General features: G+C 44.3%; 1 protein-coding gene across 2 annotated transcripts in view; it reads left to right on the top strand.

The window, feature by feature from the left end:
* Window positions 1–26,601, top strand: part of LIMK2 (LIM domain kinase 2) — a 76,983-nt gene that overhangs the window by 5,188 nt on the left and 45,194 nt on the right. For both annotated transcript variants that reach the window (XM_049866208.1, XM_049866210.1), the window contains exon 2: window positions 22,290–22,389. In XM_049866208.1, the coding sequence (XP_049722165.1) occupies window positions 22,290–22,389 (100 nt within the window). The remainder of the gene's footprint in view (window positions 1–22,289; window positions 22,390–26,601) is intronic.

The raw sequence follows: 26,601 nt of genomic DNA, 5'->3' as shown, positions 1-26,601 counted from the left end.
CCATATGGAAATGTATGAGTTGGTTAACCAGTTCTCTGATAAAGAGATTCTTTGCAGGCCTTCCCCCAGATAAGAAAATGCCTACTCATTCACAGCTAAGTAAATTTATGGTTGGAAGCGAGAACCTGGGTGGCCAAAATGCCACCGGAACCATCTGTCTCATTTATTTCTATACAGTGTATCCTATTACTGTACTGCACTTGCCCCACCCCCAGTACCTGGTTTCTCCCTCTCCGCTGGGTGTAATTTCTGAACATATCCTTGTCCCTCAGACCTCGTGAGTACTCACCAAGGGCACCAGCAGTTCCTGGCCAAGTCTGTGCCTTGCACATGGGTACATAGAAGAAGTTTGCTGATGTTATTGTAAAGATGTTTCCTTCAGATGTTAGAGATAGTGTATTCTGTTCAACCTTTTCCCCAGCCAGCCTCCCAGATACACAAGAAGGGAGGAAGAAAAGCTATGCACTAAGCAGTTGCCAACTAAGTGCCAGGCACTGCAGGAGATATTTTCACATCTATTACGTTTTTTTTTTTTTTTTATTACGTTATTCCTTTTAATCCTCTTGGTAAGCCTGTAAGGTAGGTGGTATTATACTCTTTTAAAGATTGAGAAACAAGCTCAGAGAGATTAAATGATTTGCCCAGGGACACAGAGACAAACAGTGACAGAGCCAGGGTTCAAACCCAGGTCAAGTTCTTTTACTTGATCCTCACACGTTTTTCCTAATAAAACTAAGGAAGGGGGGTGGGAGCCCTGGTGGCACAGTGGCTAAGAGCTATGGCAAGCTATGGCTGCTAACCAAAAGGTCAGCAGTTCAAAGCCACCAGCTGCTCCTTGGAAACAATATGGGGCAGTTCTACCCTGTCCTATAGGGCCGCTATGAGTCAGGATCAACTTGGTGGGAATGGGTTTAAGGAAGGGCAGAAGAGAACAGGAAGAATGAAGCCTTCTGAGATGCTGGTGTCTGTGTCTTAACCTGAAAAATGAGAAGCCCCTGCTTTGGTGTCACGACTCACAGCTGGAAGGAATCATGTGATCCCTCCTTTTGCAAGGAAGAATCTAAGATCTAGAGTTTAGAAGCTCCATAGTTTTTTTGTATTTTTTTTCTAGAGACACTCCCTTTGGTAATATTTGGTAAGCTAGTGAGAAGGAGAGGCCTTTGGGACACATGGGAGGAGCATTAATCGTTCTGTTAGTCTTGTTGGTAGCCGCTTCATCAGAATGTGGTCCTTCCTCTCTTGGCTGTTCCCCACTAGCTGGTGGATGCCCTTCTGCTTCTTACCTTGTTCCAGATTTATACACCTAACTTGTCAGTTCCCAGGGGTAACAGTGATTACCATACTTCTTTTATGCTGCCATAAAAAAAAAAAAAAAAAAATTTTTTTTTTTTTTTTTTTTTAAACTGGCTAGGTTTTGTTCCTGGTTCTCATTTTGTGCTGGAACTTGAGAAGTATCAAAGATTTTTCTCAAGTGAAAGGTAGATCAGTGCATCTTGGTTCAGGCTAGCATTGTGGTCTCATGAACTAGTGCTTGTGGATTTCTTGCCACTCTGAAGCCTAGTGACCCAGCTCTTAGACCACATTTAAGATGAATATTGGTGTGTTGTGGGAAAAGCATTGGCTAAGCTGGGGTACCACATCAAGCCCTTCCACTGAGTAGCTGTGTGGTCTTGAGCAAATCTCAGCTTCCCTGAGGCGGCTTGGGGTAATAAAGTGCAACTAGCCTGGTAGTCTCAGAACACGGGCTTTAGTTCCTCCTGGACCGGCTTTTGCTAGCTTTTTTTTTTTTTTGTGCTTTAAGTGAAAGTTTACAAATGAAGTCAGTCTCTTATTCAAAAATTTATATACACCTTGCTATATACTCCACGTTACTTTCCCTCTAATGAGACAGCCCACTCCTTCTCTCCACCCTGTATTCCTGTGTCCATTCAGCTAGCTTTTGTCGCCCTCTACCTTCTCATCTCCCCTCCAGACAGGAGCTGCCCGCATAGTCTCATGTGTCTACTTGATCCAAGAAGCCCACTCCTCACCAGTATCATTTTCTATCTTATAGTCCAGCCCAACCCCTGTCTGAAGGGTTGTCTTTGGGAATGGTTCCAGTCTTGGGCTAACAGGAGGTCTGGAGACCATGACCTCTGGTGTCCTTCTAGTCTTGGTCAGACCATTAAGTCTGGTCTTTTTATGAGAATTTGAGGTCTGCATTCTACTGCTGTCATGCTCCATCAGGGATTCTCTGTTGTGTTCCCTTTCAGGGCAATCATCAATTGTAGCCAGGCACCATCTAGTTCTTCTGGTCTCAGGGTGACGTAGTCTCTGATTTATGTGGTCCTTTCTGTCTCTTGGGTTCATAATTACCTTGTGTCATTGGTGTTCTTCATTCTCCTTTGTTCCAGGTGGGTTGAGACCAATTGATGCATCTTAGATGGCTTCTTGCTTTTCGCTAGCTTTTTGATGGTTGGGTAACTCGGTCTTCCTAAATACATTTTTCTTTCAAAAAATGCAACAATTGGATTAGATTAGATGATTTTTAAAGGTCCTTCCAGCCTTACCATTCTGCCATCCTAGTGCCTGCCTCCATGGATTCACTGTTAAGACAGTCATATCGCCAGTTATTAAGTTGGGAGAGAGAGGCATATATAAACTGGTATATTTTATATCAGAATTCAAATGATCCTGAAGGTAGCAAGGTTTGTAATGAGGCATTTGTTATAATTCTCACCTAGTTTTCATTGCATATCTGCCACCTGTTAAAAACAGTAATTCCAGTAATAACTGTGTAGGTCAGTTTTCTGATTACTAAACACCTAGTAAAGAAAGGCCTCTTGTTTGAAACTGCTGTGGACATTTACTTAGTCAAGCCCCCTTACTGGACTCTGACGATCGGAAGCCACTGTTAATAAGTCTGCAAATATGAGAGATAAACATTGTCCAGGGATAGGATGAACAGCCTGTACAATGAGGTATTTTCCTGAAGGAAGAACTTTCCAGGCAGATAAGAATGGACTCGGGATTGGTCTTCCTTTGGGCCTCACAGGAATCTCCAAGACTTCACATTATTATCTTTCTCTTATATTTCCCAGAGTAAAGGTTGGAGGAGAGTTAGGATCCTCAGCAATCAGAACTATGAAGCTGAAAAGGCCTAGAGTGTTCTATTGAAGAGAATCTTGGCTTGAGAAGCTGCGGATGCTAGGTGAATATCTTGGCTCCGTTACTTTCTCATAGGATGTAGATCAAGGCTTGTGCATCTACATGAGACTTTGTCCATAAGTAGTCACCCTGGAAGGAGCGCTGGTAGTGCAGTGGTTAAGTGCTCAGCTATTAACCAAAAGATTGGCAATTCGAACCCACCCTGAAGCTCCACAGGAGAAAGACCTGGCAGCCTGCTCCCGTAAAGATTACAGCCTAGAAAACCCCATGGGGCAGTTCTCCGTCACATGGGGTCACTATGAGTCAAAATTAACTCGACAGCACCTAACAACAACAGTAACCCTGAGAGCCAGAACACTTACTCCAGTGGAATCATCCCTGCTGACTAGTGGAGCTTCTCTTTGGAAATTATCTTTAGAGCTGATAGCACTTCTCAGTTGGATTTGCCATACAAAGGAGCGTCCATTCTGTACCAGGCCCCTAAAGATACAAAGATGATCAAGATTGGATCCTTGGCCCTCAGAACTAGGCGGGGTGGCGGAAGGAGACAGAAACAGGCACAGTGAACAGTAATTACAGAACAAATGGTATAAAACTGGTACAGACAAAGTAGAAACAAACATTTCTGCCTTTGGGGGACCATTAAGGAAGAACAGAAGTTTGATTAAGTATCCTAAACAGAGAAGAGCTTAAGGTGTGAATGTCAGGATGTAAGAACCTGAATGTGTGGTAGGTATAAAAAACAGATCAATATGAAACTACGGAATCTCTTTGTAAGTGATGATGAGAGAAAAAGGTTCTTTGGGGCCACCTTGTGGAGGGCCAGTCCCTCCTTCAATAAATGTTTATTTAGGGAGTATAGTAGGCCAGGGGCCAGCTTTGGTTCCCCTACTCCTTTGAGTCGGAATTGACTCGACAGCAGTGGGTTCTTGGGTTTTAGTCCTTTGGAGGAGCCCTGGTGGCACAGTGGTTAAGAGCTTGGCTGCTAACCAAAAAAGTCGGTAGTTCAAAACCACCAGCTGCTCCTTGGAGAGCCTATGGGGCAATTCTACTCTGTTCTGTAGGGTTGCTATGAGTCAGAATTGATTCAGCAGCAACCGGGTAGTCCTTTGCAGGGCGCAGTGGTCGTTAAGTGATAGAATTCTTGCCTTCCATGTGGGGGACGCTGATTTGATTCCTAGCCAGTGCACCTCGGGTACCATCCATCTGTCAGTGAAGACTTGCATGGTGCTAGGATGCTGAACAGGTTTCAGAGGAGCTTCCAGACTAAGAATAAGAAGAAAGGCTTGGCGATCTGCTTCTTATAATCAGCCAGCGAGTATTCTGTGGATCACAACAGTCCAATCCACAACTGATCCTGGGGATGGTACAGAACTGGGCAGCATTTCATTCTGTTGTACGTGGGGTATCCATGATTTGGGGGCTGACTCAAGGGCAGCTAACAACAGTCCTTTGGAGATGATAGACTAGTTCTAGAGATAGCTAATTTTAATAATGTGTGAGGTATTTGGGTTCCTGCGTCAGGGTCTTTACACATGTTTTCACATCTCTGTCTTGAATGTTATCTTTGCCTCCTCCCTCTTTTTGCCTGATTGATTAATATTCATTCCTTAGAGCTCAGCTTAGAAATTACTTCCTAAAAGAATACTTGTTCCTTTGCCCCCATTTTCCTAGTTATGAACTTGATATTGCCTTCTTACTACTTGTCCTAATTTTTTATTTTTATTTTTATTGTGCTTTAAGTGAAAGTTTACAAACCAAGTCAGTCTCTCATACAAAAATCTATATACACCTTGCTATATACTCCAAGTTGCTCTCCCCCTAATGAGACAGCACACTCCTCTCTCCACCCAGTATTTTCCGTGTCCATTCAGCCAGCTTCTGTCCCCCTCTGCCTTCTCATCTCCCCTCCAGATAGGAGCTGCCCACATAGTCTCATGTGTCTACTTGATCCAAGAAGCTCACTCCTCACCAATATTATTTTCTTTCTTACAGTCCAGTCCAATCCCTGTCTGAAGAGTTGGCTTTGGGAATGGTTCCAGTCTTGGGCTAACAGAAGGTCTGGGGACCATGACCTCCGGTGTCCTTCTAGTCTTAGTCAGACCATTAAGTCTAGTCTTTTTATGAGAATTTGAGGTCTGCATCCCACGGCTCTCCTGCTCCCTCAGGGATTCTCTGTTGTGTTCCCTTTCAGGGCAGTCATCAGTTGTAGCCAGGCACCATCTAGTTCTTCTGGTCTCAGGGTGACGTAGTCTCTGATTTATGTGGTCCTTTCTGTCTCTTGGGTTCATAATTACCTTGTGTCATTGGTGTTCTTCATTCTCCTTTGTTCCAGGTGGGTTGAGACCAATTGATGCATCTTAGATGGCTTCTTGCTTTTCGCTAGCTTTTTGATGGTTGGGTAACTCGGTCTTCCTAAATACATTTTTCTTTCAAAAAATGCAACAATTGGATTAGATTAGATGATTTTTAAAGGTCCTTCCAGCCTTACCATTCTGCCATCCTAGTGCCTGCCTCCATGGATTCACTGTTAAGACAGTCATATCGCCAGTTATTAAGTTGGGAGAGAGAGGCATATATAAACTGGTATATTTTATATCAGAATTCAAATGATCCTGAAGGTAGCAAGGTTTGTAATGAGGCATTTGTTATAATTCTCACCTAGTTTTCATTGCATATCTGCCACCTGTTAAAAACAGTAATTCCAGTAATAACTGTGTAGGTCAGTTTTCTGATTACTAAACACCTAGTAAAGAAAGGCCTCTTGTTTGAAACTGCTGTGGACATTTACTTAGTCAAGCCCCCTTACTGGACTCTGACGATCGGAAGCCACTGTTAATAAGTCTGCAAATATGAGAGATAAACATTGTCCAGGGATAGGATGAACAGCCTGTACAATGAGGTATTTTCCTGAAGGAAGAACTTTCCAGGCAGATAAGAATGGACTCGGGATTGGTCTTCCTTTGGGCCTCACAGGAATCTCCAAGACTTCACATTATTATCTTTCTCTTATATTTCCCAGAGTAAAGGTTGGAGGAGAGTTAGGATCCTCAGCAATCAGAACTATGAAGCTGAAAAGGCCTAGAGTGTTCTATTGAAGAGAATCTTGGCTTGAGAAGCTGCGGATGCTAGGTGAATATCTTGGCTCCGTTACTTTCTCATAGGATGTAGATCAAGGCTTGTGCATCTACATGAGACTTTGTCCATAAGTAGTCACCCTGGAAGGAGCGCTGGTAGTGCAGTGGTTAAGTGCTCAGCTATTAACCAAAAGATTGGCAATTCGAACCCACCCTGAAGCTCCACAGGAGAAAGACCTGGCAGCCTGCTCCCGTAAAGATTACAGCCTAGAAAACCCCATGGGGCAGTTCTCCGTCACATGGGGTCACTATGAGTCAAAATTAACTCGACAGCACCTAACAACAACAGTAACCCTGAGAGCCAGAACACTTACTCCAGTGGAATCATCCCTGCTGACTAGTGGAGCTTCTCTTTGGAAATTATCTTTAGAGCTGATAGCACTTCTCAGTTGGATTTGCCATACAAAGGAGCGTCCATTCTGTACCAGGCCCCTAAAGATACAAAGATGATCAAGATTGGATCCTTGGCCCTCAGAACTAGGCGGGGTGGCGGAAGGAGACAGAAACAGGCACAGTGAACAGTAATTACAGAACAAATGGTATAAAACTGGTACAGACAAAGTAGAAACAAACATTTCTGCCTTTGGGGGACCATTAAGGAAGAACAGAAGTTTGATTAAGTATCCTAAACAGAGAAGAGCTTAAGGTGTGAATGTCAGGATGTAAGAACCTGAATGTGTGGTAGGTATAAAAAACAGATCAATATGAAACTACGGAATCTCTTTGTAAGTGATGATGAGAGAAAAAGGTTCTTTGGGGCCACCTTGTGGAGGGCCAGTCCCTCCTTCAATAAATGTTTATTTAGGGAGTATAGTAGGCCAGGGGCCAGCTTTGGTTCCCCTACTCCTTTGAGTCGGAATTGACTCGACAGCAGTGGGTTCTTGGGTTTTAGTCCTTTGGAGGAGCCCTGGTGGCACAGTGGTTAAGAGCTTGGCTGCTAACCAAAAAAGTCGGTAGTTCAAAACCACCAGCTGCTCCTTGGAGAGCCTATGGGGCAATTCTACTCTGTTCTGTAGGGTTGCTATGAGTCAGAATTGATTCAGCAGCAACCGGGTAGTCCTTTGCAGGGCGCAGTGGTCGTTAAGTGATAGAATTCTTGCCTTCCATGTGGGGGACGCTGATTTGATTCCTAGCCAGTGCACCTCGGGTACCATCCATCTGTCAGTGAAGACTTGCATGGTGCTAGGATGCTGAACAGGTTTCAGAGGAGCTTCCAGACTAAGAATAAGAAGAAAGGCTTGGCGATCTGCTTCTTATAATCAGCCAGCGAGTATTCTGTGGATCACAACAGTCCAATCCACAACTGATCCTGGGGATGGTACAGAACTGGGCAGCATTTCATTCTGTTGTACGTGGGGTATCCATGATTTGGGGGCTGACTCAAGGGCAGCTAACAACAGTCCTTTGGAGATGATAGACTAGTTCTAGAGATAGCTAATTTTAATAATGTGTGAGGTATTTGGGTTCCTGCGTCAGGGTCTTTACACATGTTTTCACATCTCTGTCTTGAATGTTATCTTTGCCTCCTCCCTCTTTTTGCCTGATTGATTAATATTCATTCCTTAGAGCTCAGCTTAGAAATTACTTCCTAAAAGAATACTTGTTCCTTTGCCCCCATTTTCCTAGTTATGAACTTGATATTGCCTTCTTACTACTTGTCCTAATTTTTTATTTTTATTTTTATTGTGCTTTAAGTGAAAGTTTACAAACCAAGTCAGTCTCTCATACAAAAATCTATATACACCTTGCTATATACTCCAAGTTGCTCTCCCCCTAATGAGACAGCACACTCCTCTCTCCACCCAGTATTTTCCGTGTCCATTCAGCCAGCTTCTGTCCCCCTCTGCCTTCTCATCTCCCCTCCAGATAGGAGCTGCCCACATAGTCTCATGTGTCTACTTGATCCAAGAAGCTCACTCCTCACCAATATTATTTTCTTTCTTACAGTCCAGTCCAATCCCTGTCTGAAGAGTTGGCTTTGGGAATGGTTCCAGTCTTGGGCTAACAGAAGGTCTGGGGACCATGACCTCCGGTGTCCTTCTAGTCTTAGTCAGACCATTAAGTCTAGTCTTTTTATGAGAATTTGAGGTCTGCATCCCACGGCTCTCCTGCTCCCTCAGGGATTCTCTGTTGTGTTCCCTTTCAGGGCAGTCATCAGTTGTAGCCAGGCACCATCTAGTTCTTCTGGTCTCAGGGTGACGTAGTCTCTGATTTATGTGGTCCTTTCTGTCTCTTGGGTTCATAATTACCTTGTGTCATTGGTGTTCTTCATTCTCCTTTGTTCCAGGTGGGTTGAGACCAATTGATGCATCTTAGATGGCTTCTTGCTTTTCGCTAGCTTTTTGATGGTTGGGTAACTCGGTCTTCCTAAATACATTTTTCTTTCAAAAAATGCAACAATTGGATTAGATTAGATGATTTTTAAAGGTCCTTCCAGCCTTACCATTCTGCCATCCTAGTGCCTGCCTCCATGGATTCACTGTTAAGACAGTCATATCGCCAGTTATTAAGTTGGGAGAGAGAGGCATATATAAACTGGTATATTTTATATCAGAATTCAAATGATCCTGAAGGTAGCAAGGTTTGTAATGAGGCATTTGTTATAATTCTCACCTAGTTTTCATTGCATATCTGCCACCTGTTAAAAACAGTAATTCCAGTAATAACTGTGTAGGTCAGTTTTCTGATTACTAAACACCTAGTAAAGAAAGGCCTCTTGTTTGAAACTGCTGTGGACATTTACTTAGTCAAGCCCCCTTACTGGACTCTGACGATCGGAAGCCACTGTTAATAAGTCTGCAAATATGAGAGATAAACATTGTCCAGGGATAGGATGAACAGCCTGTACAATGAGGTATTTTCCTGAAGGAAGAACTTTCCAGGCAGATAAGAATGGACTCGGGATTGGTCTTCCTTTGGGCCTCACAGGAATCTCCAAGACTTCACATTATTATCTTTCTCTTATATTTCCCAGAGTAAAGGTTGGAGGAGAGTTAGGATCCTCAGCAATCAGAACTATGAAGCTGAAAAGGCCTAGAGTGTTCTATTGAAGAGAATCTTGGCTTGAGAAGCTGCGGATGCTAGGTGAATATCTTGGCTCCGTTACTTTCTCATAGGATGTAGATCAAGGCTTGTGCATCTACATGAGACTTTGTCCATAAGTAGTCACCCTGGAAGGAGCGCTGGTAGTGCAGTGGTTAAGTGCTCAGCTATTAACCAAAAGATTGGCAATTCGAACCCACCCTGAAGCTCCACAGGAGAAAGACCTGGCAGCCTGCTCCCGTAAAGATTACAGCCTAGAAAACCCCATGGGGCAGTTCTCCGTCACATGGGGTCACTATGAGTCAAAATTAACTCGACAGCACCTAACAACAACAGTAACCCTGAGAGCCAGAACACTTACTCCAGTGGAATCATCCCTGCTGACTAGTGGAGCTTCTCTTTGGAAATTATCTTTAGAGCTGATAGCACTTCTCAGTTGGATTTGCCATACAAAGGAGCGTCCATTCTGTACCAGGCCCCTAAAGATACAAAGATGATCAAGATTGGATCCTTGGCCCTCAGAACTAGGCGGGGTGGCGGAAGGAGACAGAAACAGGCACAGTGAACAGTAATTACAGAACAAATGGTATAAAACTGGTACAGACAAAGTAGAAACAAACATTTCTGCCTTTGGGGGACCATTAAGGAAGAACAGAAGTTTGATTAAGTATCCTAAACAGAGAAGAGCTTAAGGTGTGAATGTCAGGATGTAAGAACCTGAATGTGTGGTAGGTATAAAAAACAGATCAATATGAAACTACGGAATCTCTTTGTAAGTGATGATGAGAGAAAAAGGTTCTTTGGGGCCACCTTGTGGAGGGCCAGTCCCTCCTTCAATAAATGTTTATTTAGGGAGTATAGTAGGCCAGGGGCCAGCTTTGGTTCCCCTACTCCTTTGAGTCGGAATTGACTCGACAGCAGTGGGTTCTTGGGTTTTAGTCCTTTGGAGGAGCCCTGGTGGCACAGTGGTTAAGAGCTTGGCTGCTAACCAAAAAAGTCGGTAGTTCAAAACCACCAGCTGCTCCTTGGAGAGCCTATGGGGCAATTCTACTCTGTTCTGTAGGGTTGCTATGAGTCAGAATTGATTCAGCAGCAACCGGGTAGTCCTTTGCAGGGCGCAGTGGTCGTTAAGTGATAGAATTCTTGCCTTCCATGTGGGGGACGCTGATTTGATTCCTAGCCAGTGCACCTCGGGTACCATCCATCTGTCAGTGAAGACTTGCATGGTGCTAGGATGCTGAACAGGTTTCAGAGGAGCTTCCAGACTAAGAATAAGAAGAAAGGCTTGGCGATCTGCTTCTTATAATCAGCCAGCGAGTATTCTGTGGATCACAACAGTCCAATCCACAACTGATCCTGGGGATGGTACAGAACTGGGCAGCATTTCATTCTGTTGTACGTGGGGTATCCATGATTTGGGGGCTGACTCAAGGGCAGCTAACAACAGTCCTTTGGAGATGATAGACTAGTTCTAGAGATAGCTAATTTTAATAATGTGTGAGGTATTTGGGTTCCTGCGTCAGGGTCTTTACACATGTTTTCACATCTCTGTCTTGAATGTTATCTTTGCCTCCTCCCTCTTTTTGCCTGATTGATTAATATTCATTCCTTAGAGCTCAGCTTAGAAATTACTTCCTAAAAGAATACTTGTTCCTTTGCCCCCATTTTCCTAGTTATGAACTTGATATTGCCTTCTTACTACTTGTCCTAATTTTTTATTTTTATTTTTATTGTGCTTTAAGTGAAAGTTTACAAACCAAGTCAGTCTCTCATACAAAAATCTATATACACCTTGCTATATACTCCAAGTTGCTCTCCCCCTAATGAGACAGCACACTCCTCTCTCCACCCAGTATTTTCCGTGTCCATTCAGCCAGCTTCTGTCCCCCTCTGCCTTCTCATCTCCCCTCCAGATAGGAGCTGCCCACATAGTCTCATGTGTCTACTTGATCCAAGAAGCTCACTCCTCACCAATATTATTTTCTTTCTTACAGTCCAGTCCAATCCCTGTCTGAAGAGTTGGCTTTGGGAATGGTTCCAGTCTTGGGCTAACAGAAGGTCTGGGGACCATGACCTCCGGTGTCCTTCTAGTCTTAGTCAGACCATTAAGTCTAGTCTTTTTATGAGAATTTGAGGTCTGCATCCCACGGCTCTCCTGCTCCCTCAGGGATTCTCTGTTGTGTTCCCTTTCAGGGCAGTCATCAGTTGTAGCCAGGCACCATCTAGTTCTTCTGGTCTCAGGGTGACGTAGTCTCTGATTTATGTGGTCCTTTCTGTCTCTTGGGTTCATAATTACCTTGTGTCATTGGTGTTCTTCATTCTCCTTTGTTCCAGGTGGGTTGAGACCAATTGATGCATCTTAGATGGCTTCTTGCTTTTCGCTAGCTTTTTGATGGTTGGGTAACTCGGTCTTCCTAAATACATTTTTCTTTCAAAAAATGCAACAATTGGATTAGATTAGATGATTTTTAAAGGTCCTTCCAGCCTTACCATTCTGCCATCCTAGTGCCTGCCTCCATGGATTCACTGTTAAGACAGTCATATCGCCAGTTATTAAGTTGGGAGAGAGAGGCATATATAAACTGGTATATTTTATATCAGAATTCAAATGATCCTGAAGGTAGCAAGGTTTGTAATGAGGCATTTGTTATAATTCTCACCTAGTTTTCATTGCATATCTGCCACCTGTTAAAAACAGTAATTCCAGTAATAACTGTGTAGGTCAGTTTTCTGATTACTAAACACCTAGTAAAGAAAGGCCTCTTGTTTGAAACTGCTGTGGACATTTACTTAGTCAAGCCCCCTTACTGGACTCTGACGATCGGAAGCCACTGTTAATAAGTCTGCAAATATGAGAGATAAACATTGTCCAGGGATAGGATGAACAGCCTGTACAATGAGGTATTTTCCTGAAGGAAGAACTTTCCAGGCAGATAAGAATGGACTCGGGATTGGTCTTCCTTTGGGCCTCACAGGAATCTCCAAGACTTCACATTATTATCTTTCTCTTATATTTCCCAGAGTAAAGGTTGGAGGAGAGTTAGGATCCTCAGCAATCAGAACTATGAAGCTGAAAAGGCCTAGAGTGTTCTATTGAAGAGAATCTTGGCTTGAGAAGCTGCGGATGCTAGGTGAATATCTTGGCTCCGTTACTTTCTCATAGGATGTAGATCAAGGCTTGTGCATCTACATGAGACTTTGTCCATAAGTAGTCACCCTGGAAGGAGCGCTGGTAGTGCAGTGGTTAAGTGCTCAGCTATTAACCAAAAGATTGGCAATTCGAACCCACCCTGAAGCTCCACAGGAGAAAGACCTGGCAGCCTGCTCCCGTAAAGATTACAGCCTAGAAAACCCCATGGGGCAGTTCTCCGTCACATGGGGTCACTATGAGTCAAAATTAACTCGACAGCACCTAACAACAACAGTAACCCTGAGAGCCAGAACACTTACTCCAGTGGAATCATCCCTGCTGACTAGTGGAGCTTCTCTTTGGAAATTATCTTTAGAGCTGATAGCACTTCTCAGTTGGATTTGCCATACAAAGGAGCGTCCATTCTGTACCAGGCCCCTAAAGATACAAAGATGATCAAGATTGGATCCTTGGCCCTCAGAACTAGGCGGGGTGGCGGAAGGAGACAGAAACAGGCACAGTGAACAGTAATTACAGAACAAATGGTATAAAACTGGTACAGACAAAGTAGAAACAAACATTTCTGCCTTTGGGGGACCATTAAGGAAGAACAGAAGTTTGATTAAGTATCCTAAACAGAGAAGAGCTTAAGGTGTGAATGTCAGGATGTAAGAACCTGAATGTGTGGTAGGTATAAAAAACAGATCAATATGAAACTACGGAATCTCTTTGTAAGTGATGATGAGAGAAAAAGGTTCTTTGGGGCCACCTTGTGGAGGGCCAGTCCCTCCTTCAATAAATGTTTATTTAGGGAGTATAGTAGGCCAGGGGCCAGCTTTGGTTCCCCTACTCCTTTGAGTCGGAATTGACTCGACAGCAGTGGGTTCTTGGGTTTTAGTCCTTTGGAGGAGCCCTGGTGGCACAGTGGTTAAGAGCTTGGCTGCTAACCAAAAAAGTCGGTAGTTCAAAACCACCAGCTGCTCCTTGGAGAGCCTATGGGGCAATTCTACTCTGTTCTGTAGGGTTGCTATGAGTCAGAATTGATTCAGCAGCAACCGGGTAGTCCTTTGCAGGGCGCAGTGGTCGTTAAGTGATAGAATTCTTGCCTTCCATGTGGGGGACGCTGATTTGATTCCTAGCCAGTGCACCTCGGGTACCATCCATCTGTCAGTGAAGACTTGCATGGTGCTAGGATGCTGAACAGGTTTCAGAGGAGCTTCCAGACTAAGAATAAGAAGAAAGGCTTGGCGATCTGCTTCTTATAATCAGCCAGCGAGTATTCTGTGGATCACAACAGTCCAATCCACAACTGATCCTGGGGATGGTACAGAACTGGGCAGCATTTCATTCTGTTGTACGTGGGGTATCCATGATTTGGGGGCTGACTCAAGGGCAGCTAACAACAGTCCTTTGGAGATGATAGACTAGTTCTAGAGATAGCTAATTTTAATAATGTGTGAGGTATTTGGGTTCCTGCGTCAGGGTCTTTACACATGTTTTCACATCTCTGTCTTGAATGTTATCTTTGCCTCCTCCCTCTTTTTGCCTGATTGATTAATATTCATTCCTTAGAGCTCAGCTTAGAAATTACTTCCTAAAAGAATACTTGTTCCTTTGCCCCCATTTTCCTAGTTATGAACTTGATATTGCCTTCTTACTACTTGTCCTAATTTTTTATTTTTATTTTTATTGTGCTTTAAGTGAAAGTTTACAAACCAAGTCAGTCTCTCATACAAAAATCTATATACACCTTGCTATATACTCCAAGTTGCTCTCCCCCTAATGAGACAGCACACTCCTCTCTCCACCCAGTATTTTCCGTGTCCATTCAGCCAGCTTCTGTCCCCCTCTGCCTTCTCATCTCCCCTCCAGATAGGAGCTGCCCACATAGTCTCATGTGTCTACTTGATCCAAGAAGCTCACTCCTCACCAATATTATTTTCTTTCTTACAGTCCAGTCCAATCCCTGTCTGAAGAGTTGGCTTTGGGAATGGTTCCAGTCTTGGGCTAACAGAAGGTCTGGGGACCATGACCTCCGGTGTCCTTCTAGTCTTAGTCAGACCATTAAGTCTAGTCTTTTTATGAGAATTTGAGGTCTGCATCCCACGGCTCTCCTGCTCCCTCAGGGATTCTCTGTTGTGTTCCCTTTCAGGGCAGTCATCAGTTGTAGCCAGGCACCATCTAGTTCTTCTGGTCTCAGGGTGACGTAGTCTCTGATTTATGTGGTCCTTTCTGTCTCTTGGGTTCATAATTACCTTGTGTCATTGGTGTTCTTCATTCTCCTTTGTTCCAGGTGGGTTGAGACCAATTGATGCATCTTAGATGGCTTCTTGCTTTTCGCTAGCTTTTTGATGGTTGGGTAACTCGGTCTTCCTAAATACATTTTTCTTTCAAAAAATGCAACAATTGGATTAGATTAGATGATTTTTAAAGGTCCTTCCAGCCTTACCATTCTGCCATCCTAGTGCCTGCCTCCATGGATTCACTGTTAAGACAGTCATATCGCCAGTTATTAAGTTGGGAGAGAGAGGCATATATAAACTGGTATATTTTATATCAGAATTCAAATGATCCTGAAGGTAGCAAGGTTTGTAATGAGGCATTTGTTATAATTCTCACCTAGTTTTCATTGCATATCTGCCACCTGTTAAAAACAGTAATTCCAGTAATAACTGTGTAGGTCAGTTTTCTGATTACTAAACACCTAGTAAAGAAAGGCCTCTTGTTTGAAACTGCTGTGGACATTTACTTAGTCAAGCCCCCTTACTGGACTCTGACGATCGGAAGCCACTGTTAATAAGTCTGCAAATATGAGAGATAAACATTGTCCAGGGATAGGATGAACAGCCTGTACAATGAGGTATTTTCCTGAAGGAAGAACTTTCCAGGCAGATAAGAATGGACTCGGGATTGGTCTTCCTTTGGGCCTCACAGGAATCTCCAAGACTTCACATTATTATCTTTCTCTTATATTTCCCAGAGTAAAGGTTGGAGGAGAGTTAGGATCCTCAGCAATCAGAACTATGAAGCTGAAAAGGCCTAGAGTGTTCTATTGAAGAGAATCTTGGCTTGAGAAGCTGCGGATGCTAGGTGAATATCTTGGCTCCGTTACTTTCTCATAGGATGTAGATCAAGGCTTGTGCATCTACATGAGACTTTGTCCATAAGTAGTCACCCTGGAAGGAGCGCTGGTAGTGCAGTGGTTAAGTGCTCAGCTATTAACCAAAAGATTGGCAATTCGAACCCACCCTGAAGCTCCACAGGAGAAAGACCTGGCAGCCTGCTCCCGTAAAGATTACAGCCTAGAAAACCCCATGGGGCAGTTCTCCGTCACATGGGGTCACTATGAGTCAAAATTAACTCGACAGCACCTAACAACAACAGTAACCCTGAGAGCCAGAACACTTACTCCAGTGGAATCATCCCTGCTGACTAGTGGAGCTTCTCTTTGGAAATTATCTTTAGAGCTGATAGCACTTCTCAGTTGGATTTGCCATACAAAGGAGCGTCCATTCTGTACCAGGCCCCTAAAGATACAAAGATGATCAAGATTGGATCCTTGGCCCTCAGAACTAGGCGGGGTGGCGGAAGGAGACAGAAACAGGCACAGTGAACAGTAATTACAGAACAAATGGTATAAAACTGGTACAGACAAAGTAGAAACAAACATTTCTGCCTTTGGGGGACCATTAAGGAAGAACAGAAGTTTGATTAAGTATCCTAAACAGAGAAGAGCTTAAGGTGTGAATGTCAGGATGTAAGAACCTGAATGTGTGGTAGGTATAAAAAACAGATCAATATGAAACTACGGAATCTCTTTGTAAGTGATGATGAGAGAAAAAGGTTCTTTGGGGCCACCTTGTGGAGGGCCAGTCCCTCCTTCAATAAATGTTTATTTAGGGAGTATAGTAGGCCAGGGGCCAGCTTTGGTTCCCCTACTCCTTTGAGTCGGAATTGACTCGACAGCAGTGGGTTCTTGGGTTTTAGTCCTTTGGAGGAGCCCTGGTGGCACAGTGGTTAAGAGCTTGGCTGCTAACCAAAAAAGTCGGTAGTTCAAAACCACCAGCTGCTCCTTGGAGAGCCTATGGGGCAATTCTACTCTGTTCTGTAGGGTTGCTATGAGTCAGAATTGATTCAGCAGCAACCGGGTAGTCCTTTGCAGGGCGCAGTGGTCGTTAAGTGATAGAATTCTTGCCTTCCATGTGGGGGACGCTGATTTGATTCCTAGCCAGTGCACCTCGGGTACCATCCATCTGTCAGTGAAGACTTGCATGGTGCTAGGATGCTGAACAGGTTTCAGAGGAGCTTCCAGACTAAGAATAAGAAGAAAGGCTTGGCGATCTGCTTCTTATAATCAGCCAGCGAGTATTCTGTGGATCACAACAGTCCAATCCACAACTGATCCTGGGGATGGTACAGAACTGGGCAGCATTTCATTCTGTTGTACGTGGGGTATCCATGATTTGGGGGCTGACTCAAGGGCAGCTAACAACAGTCCTTTGGAGATGATAGACTAGTTCTAGAGATAGCTAATTTTAATAATGTGTGAGGTATTTGGGTTCCTGCGTCAGGGTCTTTACACATGTTTTCACATCTCTGTCTTGAATGTTATCTTTGCCTCCTCCCTCTTTTTGCCTGATTGATTAATATTCATTCCTTAGAGCTCAGCTTAGAAATTACTTCCTAAAAGAATACTTGTTCCTTTGCCCCCATTTTCCTAGTTATGAACTTGATATTGCCTTCTTACTACTTGTCCTAATTTTTTATTTTTATTTTTATTGTGCTTTAAGTGAAAGTTTACAAACCAAGTCAGTCTCTCATACAAAAATCTATATACACCTTGCTATATACTCCAAGTTGCTCTCCCCCTAATGAGACAGCACACTCCTCTCTCCACCCAGTATTTTCCGTGTCCATTCAGCCAGCTTCTGTCCCCCTCTGCCTTCTCATCTCCCCTCCAGATAGGAGCTGCCCACATAGTCTCATGTGTCTACTTGATCCAAGAAGCTCACTCCTCACCAATATTATTTTCTTTCTTACAGTCCAGTCCAATCCCTGTCTGAAGAGTTGGCTTTGGGAATGGTTCCAGTCTTGGGCTAACAGAAGGTCTGGGGACCATGACCTCCGGTGTCCTTCTAGTCTTAGTCAGACCATTAAGTCTAGTCTTTTTATGAGAATTTGAGGTCTGCATCCCACGGCTCTCCTGCTCCCTCAGGGATTCTCTGTTGTGTTCCCTTTCAGGGCAGTCATCAGTTGTAGCCAGGCACCATCTAGTTCTTCTGGTCTCAGGCTGATGTATTCTCTGATTTATGTGGCCCTTTCTGTCTCTTGGCCTCATAATTACCTTGTGTCTTTGGCGGTCTTCATTCTCCTTTGTTCCAGGGAGGTTGAGACTGGTTGATGCATCTTAGATGGCTGCTTCCTAAGCTTTAAGATCTCAGACACCACTCTCCAAAGTGGGATGCAGAATGTTTTCTTAATAGCTTTTATTATGCCAGTTGACCTAGATGTTCCCTGAATCCATGGTCCCCAAACCCCCGCTCCTGCTACACTGGCCTTTGAAGCATTTGGTTTATTCAGGAAACTTCTTTGCTTTTGGTTTAGTCAGGTAATGCTGACCTCTCCTGTATTGTGTGTTGTCTTTCCCTTCACTTAAATTAGTTCTTGTCTACTATCTAATTAATGAATGTCTGTCTCCCCCCCTTCCTCCCATTCTCGTAACCATCAAAGAATATTTTCTTCTGTGTTTCAACTATTTCTTGAGTTCTTATAATAGTGGCCTCATACAATATTTGTCCTTTTGCAGCTGACTAATTTCACTCAGCATAATGCCTTCCAGATTCCTCCAAGTTACAAGATGTTTCACAGATTTATCATTGTTCTTTATCAATGCATAGTATTCCATTGTGTCACTGTACCATAATTTATTCATCCATTCATCCATTGGGTGGGCACCTTGATTGCTTCCATCTTTTTGCTGTTGTAAACAGCGCTGCAGTGAACATGGGTGTGCATATATCTGTTCATGTAAAGGCTCTTATTTCTCTAGGATTTATTCCAAGGAGTGGGATTGCTGGATCGTATGGTAGTTCTATTTCTAGCTTTTTAAGGAAGCGCCAAATTGATTTCCAAAGTAGTTATACCATTTTACATTCCCACCAGCAGTGTATAAGTGTTTCAGTCTCTCCACAACCTCTCTAACATTTATTATTTTGTGTTTTTTGAATTAATGCCAGCCTTGTTGGAGTGAGATGGAGTCTCATTGTAGTTTTGATTTGCATTGCTCTAATGGCTAATGATTGTGAGCATTTCCTCATGTATCTGTTAGCTACCTGAATGTAGTCTTTAGTGAAGTGCCTGTTCATATCCTTTGCCCATTTTTTAATTGGGTTATTTGTCTTTTTGTTGTTGAGTTTTTGCAGTACCATTCAGGTTTTAGAGATACGACACTGATTGGAAATGTCACAGCTAAAAACTTTTTTCCGGTCTGTATGTAATCTTGTCACTTTTTTGGTGAAGTCTTTGGGTGAGCATACATATTTGATTTTTAGGAGCTCCCAGTTATCTAGTTTCTCTTCTGGTGTTTGTGCATTACTAGTAACGTTTCGTATACTATTTGTGCCATGTAGTAAGGCTCCTAGCGTTGTCCCTATTTTTTCTTCCATGATCTTTATCATTTTAGATTTTATATTTAGGTCTTTGATCCATCTTGAGTTAGTTTTTGTGCATGGTGTGAGGTATGGGTCTTGTTTCATTTCTTTGCAGGTGGATATCCAGTTATGCCAGCACCATTTGTTTAAAAATAAATAAATAAATAAATAAAGAGACCATTTTTTCCCCATTTAATTGACTTTGGGCCTTTGTCAAATATCAGCTGCTTATAAGTGGATGGATTTCTGCCTGGATCCAATTATTATTACATAATTATGCTGTTATTTAATATCTGCTATATCGTATTGTCTGCTCTTTCCCCAGCACAGTATTAGACACATAGTTGGCATGCAGTAAATATTTGCTGAACGAATGACTAAAGCATGTCCACTGAATTTAGCAATAAGTGGTCACTGTTAATATGGGTGAGAGTTTCAGAGAAATAGTGGGGGTGGAAGCCAGATTGCAGTGGATTGGTAAATGGGAAGTGAGGAAATTAGGGCAGTAATGTGTAGACAGCTTTCCGGGAAAGGAACAAGCCAGAGTAGTAGCTCAAGGAGAAAATGGTATCCAGAGTTTTTTTAATGTGAAAGACTTGAACTTATTTAAATACTGATGGGAAAAAGCCAGTGGAGAGGGAGTAGGGGGGAAATGTGTGTGTAGGGGGGTGACAACTGAAAGGGCAGATCTTCTGAGAGGTGGGAGAGGATGGAATCCAGAAAGGGCGTGCCCTGCTCAACAGTCGAGCCTTTGTGCCGGAGACTCTGGGGAGTCTGACCCAGAATTCAGATAACCTGGACTCTGGGTGTACCAGCTAAGATTATGCAGTAGACAGAGAAGAGACGTCAAGAACCTGAACTGGGGGCTGGGGTGACAGACGGGGGATTGGAGAGGTAGTTGGAAGGCAGAACCAGGTGGATCTGCTTAATAGATATGGAGGATGTAAGAGGAGGGTAAAAGGGGTCTTGATTTTGTTCTCCTAGTGCTTAGCACAGAGCAGATGCTAACTAGGTGTTGACTGAATGATTTTGAGTTTCTCGGGACCGGAGAAAGCAGGGCAGGCTTTGGGGAGTGTGGCAATATCAGGTTACCTTGAATATCCTCGTGGTGGAAAGTTCCGATACTTCTTGAGTTTTGGAAACAGCCAAAAGTCAGTCAGAGCCAAGCTGTTGCATTGTTGAATAAGTGGGTGGTCAGGTTAGAGAATATTCCTTTTGGGTTAAGAAGTAAAAACAAGAAGTGAGGTGTGTCTCTGATGAGATTTGCTGGGGGTGGAGTAGGGCGTGGCAGCTCATAAACTGACTCTAAAGCCCTTTTATGTAAGAGTTCCAAAAATGTTGCAAACAGGTACCTCCAGGCCTGGGGAGAGTCCATTGAATATCTGTGTGGTGGTGTGTCCTTTAAAAACCCTCTCACTATTTCATTATCTCTTCTGTTGTCTGTAACTTGACCTGAGCCTGGCTTGAGTCAGTCAGTTTCTCAGGCTTTCTGCCTTGGAGTCTGTGAGGATGATGGTCCATGCTCTGGCCACTACCACCCTGACACCCCCAAAACAAAAAGATCTCTCTTGAGAGTTTGAGAATTTCAGATCCAGGAGAAATGCGTGATGGTTATCTGTATCTTGTCACTGTGGAGCTAGAGGAGAGGAGCATCCGGGTTGAGGGGCTATCTTAAAGTCCTCTGCCAGCTTGTTGAACGCTCCCCAGGGTACGAGGAAGGCAGCTGTCTGTGCACCAGCCATCCTGGAATGCTGCTGAGCAGTCATGAAGTGCCCTGAGCCGTGCATCGTCTATTCATGGCCACTGTGTCTGTGAAACAGAGTTCAGTGACTGTCACTGTCCCTGTTTCCAGTCTGGAGTTATCCAGAAAGAACAAAGCTGCATTCAGGGCATGCACAAGAGTCTTAAAACAAGCTTGTCCCACTTTCTAGGGGTGAGTCAGGTACCATGGCTTGATCTTAGCTGCCTTCTTTATTTTAAGAAGTTGGCATCTGAGCCATGCCAGGAGAATTATATTTTGTCCCAAGCATCTCCCTTTTCAAGGGACATGGAGAAACTGTGCTTTTGCCCATGCTAATCCTTCCACCTGCCCAGCCCTTCCCCATCCTTTCTCAGTCTTTGGTAAACGTTCTCCATCTTTCAAGGCTCAGCTCCAGTGTCTGCTTCCTCTTCAAAGACTTTTCTGGTTCCCCTAATTGAAATTAGCGGAAATCAACAAGGTGGAGTGGAAGGAGCATGGGCTTTAGAATGAACCAGACCTGAGTTTGAATGCCAGATTTGCAACCTGACCTATCTTCCTCCCACGCCTGCCCCCAAGTTTTGGTTCCCTCATCCATTAAAGGAGTATAATAACATCATATCTCAGAGCATTCTCCATGCTGACATATAGTGACAATAGTGTGTCTCAAAGCATTCCCCATGCTGACATATAATAATACCTACCTCACAGGATTGGTTTGAGAATTAAATGAGATTGAGTCTATAACAGCACGTAGCACAGTTCTTGGCATATAGGAGGTGTTCAATAAAGGTTTGTTTTTTCTATACCCATAACTGTTCTTTCTCTGAAGCACTTTGCTTCTATCCCTGAAATAATATCTAAGTGAAAAACTACACTATGGAAGAGTGGTTCTTTCCCAATGGATTTGCTTCTTGAGGAAGAGCTCCTTTGAGGCCAGGGATGATGTTATCCAATAGTCTCCAGTGTAGAGCTTTGCATCGAGAGGACCCATGATGTTGGTTGAATGAATGAGCTCCTCGACTAGATGATAGACAATCTGAAAACCAGGGCTTTTGAGAAATAGTAAAAAAAATAACATGTTTAACCCAGAGGAGTGTCTGGGGCTAGCTAGGAATAGTCGTTAGCAAGAGTTGACATTAAAAAGCTATAAGCAAGGGCTAAAAGTTCTAAGAAAAGGCAGGTTTTGTCTCAGTAGAAAAAAAGAACCAGCTTTTTGAAAAAAAGGAATGAAACTGTTGTTGAAGCCATGAATTCCCTGGCCCTGGAGAGGCTGGAGAAGTGCTTATCGGGGATCTCGTGGAGGAGAGAGTTGGCCTTCTAGCACAGGCAGATGAGATTCCTTCGATATGAGATTCTGTCACTTAGTCTTATATTACATGGTAGGAATCCTGCCCCTTTGCCCCCTGCTTCTTTGGGCCTCAACCTCTTGGTTTTGTGTGCAGGTAAAGATGCCTGGAGGTGTCGGGGTTGTGGGGACCATGTTGCTCCCAGCCAGAGGTGGTACAGGACTGTCAACGAAGCCTGGCACAGCTCTTGCTTTCGGTAAGTGGGCCTATCCTCCTGTCTTTTCCAGTGCACTATAGGCCAGGCCCTAGTTCATGTTTGGGAAAATACAGAAACAAGCTTCTGACTTGAGAATTTCAATCTCATTTGAGGGAAAGGACGAGCTGAGGAAGAATACTGGGCACACCTCGTATGTGGCCTCTATGAGGCCAGGTTAACATGACCCTCAAGTGGGGAGGAGCCACAAATGGGCCAGGTACAACTGGAGGCAGGATGGGGAAATGGGAGAAGCCCTGCCCAGGGTTGCTCCCCACCCCCACATACACTGCTGTCAAGTCTATTCCGTGACCACAGGACCACACAGGGTTTCTAAGGCTGTAAATCTCTACAGAAGCAGATTGCCACAGCATCTTCCATGGAGCCACTGGTGGTTTCGAACTTTTGACCTTTCGGTTAGAAGTCAGTAGCTTTAACCACTGCACCACCAGGGCTCCTTAGGGTTGCCCAGCACCCTCATTTTATAGGTGAGGAAACCAGGGCCCAGAAAAGGTGACTTTCCCATGGCTGCACTACCGATAATGCAGGCACCTCAAGGGCTGTTTGCAGCTAGCCCTTCTTCACGGCAGGGTACTTCCCTGGATTCCTCCTTTTTGTTATTTACTTTATTATAGAGCTTAGATTATTGTTTTGAGGCAGCCTGGTGTAGTGAAAGGAACGCAGAATTTTAAGTCAGATTTGTTCCTGCCATCTGAGTCTCCCTTTCCTCATCTGGAAAAAAAGAAATGCTGATAATCTCATGGACCTGATAAGGTTGAATGAAATGGTATATGCAAAGCACCCGACACATGGTAGGTGCCACTGAATGGTTATCCCTTTTCCCCACAAGACTGGAATCCTCAAGGGTAGGAGCTTATCTTTGTATTTTCTGGAACATAAAACAGTGCCTGGCCCGTAGTCATTCAGTGTCTGCGGAATGAATGGGGCTGTTCACTCTGGAGGCTGGGTGGGCATGTCTGGCCCCAGTGGACTGAAGTGGTGGGGCTGTGCTTCTGTCTTGAGACTGAGACAGAACTGTAGACAGGCACCATGGGCCATGGATTCCAGCTCCCACACACAGCTCTTATCCTGAAGCATCCCCTATGCTTATAGCAAGCAATTTGGTTTGACCTTTAAGCTCTTGCCTCTCCCTGGGAGCTACACGGGGAGTTGGTCTGGAGAGATTTGGCCTCTGAGAGGGGGATTGGAGAGGAATGAGCATTGTTCTGCCCTTTCAGCTCTAACTCTGAACTCTGCTTTCTTCTCTGTGGATCTGGCTGCCTTGGTTCCTCCTCCTTTATTCCTGAAGAAGTTGATTCTGCCTTTTTTGTGTGGTTTCGTATGATAAGATCAGGCATGTCAGAACCATAAGGGATCTTACAGATCAAACCTTCGTTTATCCCTTTGATTTTACATCTGAAGTTGGTGGGCAGGATCAGAGCGCAACTCTTTGAGTTCCCAGACCTGGTCTTGCGTTAGCATTCAACCCAGATAGTCACATTTGTTCCTGGTGTTTTCCTGCTCCTATGTTTTTGTTTTTTTTCCCTATCTAAAGTAAGCCAGGAGGGGGTAAAACAACCTAGTCTTTGGAACTTGTGCGTTTTCCTTGAATTAAAGAACTTCAGTACTAGAAGGAACCATCTAGTATACAGTATAACCCTTGCACATCAAGGATGAAAGGCCTGAAACTGAAAGGACTTGCTCAGGGTCACGCAGACAGGCCGTGGACGGCAAGAGCTGGACTTAGAACTGCGATCTTAACTCGTTTGTAGGTCTGGTCGGATGCTAGCTTGCTGGAGAGCGCTGCGGTGTGTGTATGTGTGCACCTGCACCTTGATCACCGGGCCTTTCCTCCGAGGCACTTCTGGATGGATTTGAACCGTCAACCTTTCAGTGTGTAGCCGAGCGCTTAAGTGTTTGCACCACCCTTTACCGTGGTGTTTAAGGACTGCAGACTATGGAATGAGACTGCCTGTTTTCAAATTCCGGCTTTGTATCTTATTAACTCACCTTTGGTGACTTCTTTGTGCTTCTGTAAAATGGAGATAATAATACTACTCATCCCACAAGGTTATTGGGGAGGATTAAATGAAATAACCTATATAAAATGCCTGGCATAGTGCCTGAAACATATTAGTTGCCGTCAAGTTAATTCCGACTCATGGTGACCTCAAGTGTGCAGAATAGAACTACTCCATAGGGTTTTCATGGCTGTGACCTTTCAGAACCAGATCACCAGTACTGTCTTTTGAGATGGCTCTGGATAGGTTCAAACCACCAACCTTTCAGCTAGTAGACAAGCACTTAACCATTTGCATTACCCAGGGAATGCAAACTCCTAATAGTCAGTAGCTGTTGTTCTTCTACAGTGTTTTATCTATATGCACCTCCCATTATCTCTCTTATCACATACTCATTGGTCATCTGACGCAGAGCCTCAGAGATTTAGGGCAATTGTGAACTCCTCTGGCACAATTAAAGCAAAGATCATGCCTGTAGGAGAAGTAGGGCATCAGCTCAATCTGCAGCTTCACCTAGCAGACAGAGACTGTTGAAGGAGCCCATCTCCTGACTTGTGAACTTGCCCACAGAAGGTCCAAGTAGATGACATGGTACCCTCAGGTGGAGCCTGGTAATTAACCCCTGGGAGATTGGCTGTTTTTTGGAGTCAGTCTGACCTTCGCCCACATTGGAGGAAGATCTTCAGGTTTGGTAAGGACTGTATTTGTTTGACCGCAGAGGTAACCTGGGTTAGGAGGAGCTTGGAGCATCAGCCTGAATGGTCTAAAGATTTCCTCTACCGCAGCTCCTTTGTGACTCTGACAAGGTTAGAGCGTCTGGGTATAGCTTGCTGGAAACAGGACCCTTCCCTTTCCGTGAAGAAATTCATCCTTCATGGCCCCCTTCCAGCCTTGCCCTTATCCAGCTAGGCTCCAGTTACGGTAAAGGAAATGGCTTTGCTTCTCCCCTGCCCCCACACCTTTGTTTTTCTAGTCACAGGGTGGGGCTGGATATTGAATAGAGAAATTGCTGGGGTTCCACCCAAACTCCTCCCCTTGCCTCCTCCTTACGCTACCCCATCCCCCTGTCTGGAGCCACATCCATAATCCTGCCTTTGATAGCCTTCTGCCCAGTTCTCAGGTGCTCAGTGCAATGGGAAACCATCTAAGGCAGGAGCCTGGAACTATATAGTGCAGGCCAGCTGACAAACCTCCTGGAAAAGTAGCCTAGTCCTTAACTATGCTGGTGCAGTTGGGCACCTTGCCAGGATCCTTCTGATCTGCTACACCCGTGGCTAGCCAGCCCTCCTGTTTCCTCTCCCCAGCCTTCCTGACAGGCCTGTTTGGACTATGAGTACCTGTGGCCTTCCTGTTCCTTGAGCAGTGCCGTTTACTGTACAGCTGGGACCATTCTCTCTGATGCTGTCTGGCCTGGCCCCCTCTCACTGGGGTGGCCAGGAAAGCAGCTGGAGTGTCCATTGTTTGTAGCTGAGGATAAACTGTACAGATGTGAATGGTGACCTGGCCTTTTGGCACATCTGCAAACCTGAAGAGCCTCGACAGGTTTTCTGACGATGGTCCCTTCGCCCTCATTGGTGGTACTTTGCCAAGGAGGAGGGAAAAGCTGCCCTGTTAGTCTTTATGGCCCAACCAGGGTCTGTACTGCTTGACCTGATTCCTAACATCATTTTCAGAGGGAAACTCCACCACTGTTAAGGCTCCTAGGAGCTGTTCCAGGCCTCCTTTCTCAGGATTGGGAGCACAAACTGTTTGTGATATCTCTTTTGAGAAGTAATTGCCAATGACTGTGCTCTGAAAATGGGCTCTAGCAGATAGAAGGCTGTGGTCACTTCATCAGGCAACAGTCTATTTCCGCTAAATTTGTGACTACAGGAAGGCTGGTGAAGAAATGACACACGTAGCAGCCAGAGACTGTGATGTAATAGGCTAACTGACAACGGGGTATTTTCTGTGATGCTGAAATCCGTATTTTCTCACCCCACCCCCAACTCAACAAGCATGTTAGAATTACAGTAATAGGTGCTGTTTGTGGAGTGGTTGCTATGTGCCAGACACTGCCCTGAGCATTTCACATGCATAATCTCATTTAATCCCTATAACAGCCCAGTAAATGTATTACTGGTATTCCCTAGTTTACAGATAGGAAAGTGGAGGTTACTTGCTCAGAGTCACAGAGCTTGTAAGTAGCATACCT

Source organism: Elephas maximus, chromosome 22 (assembly GCF_024166365.1).
Source record: "Elephas maximus indicus isolate mEleMax1 chromosome 22, mEleMax1 primary haplotype, whole genome shotgun sequence".
NCBI lineage: Eukaryota > Metazoa > Chordata > Mammalia > Proboscidea > Elephantidae > Elephas > Elephas maximus.
This window is presented reverse-complemented; position numbering and strand designations above follow the sequence as displayed.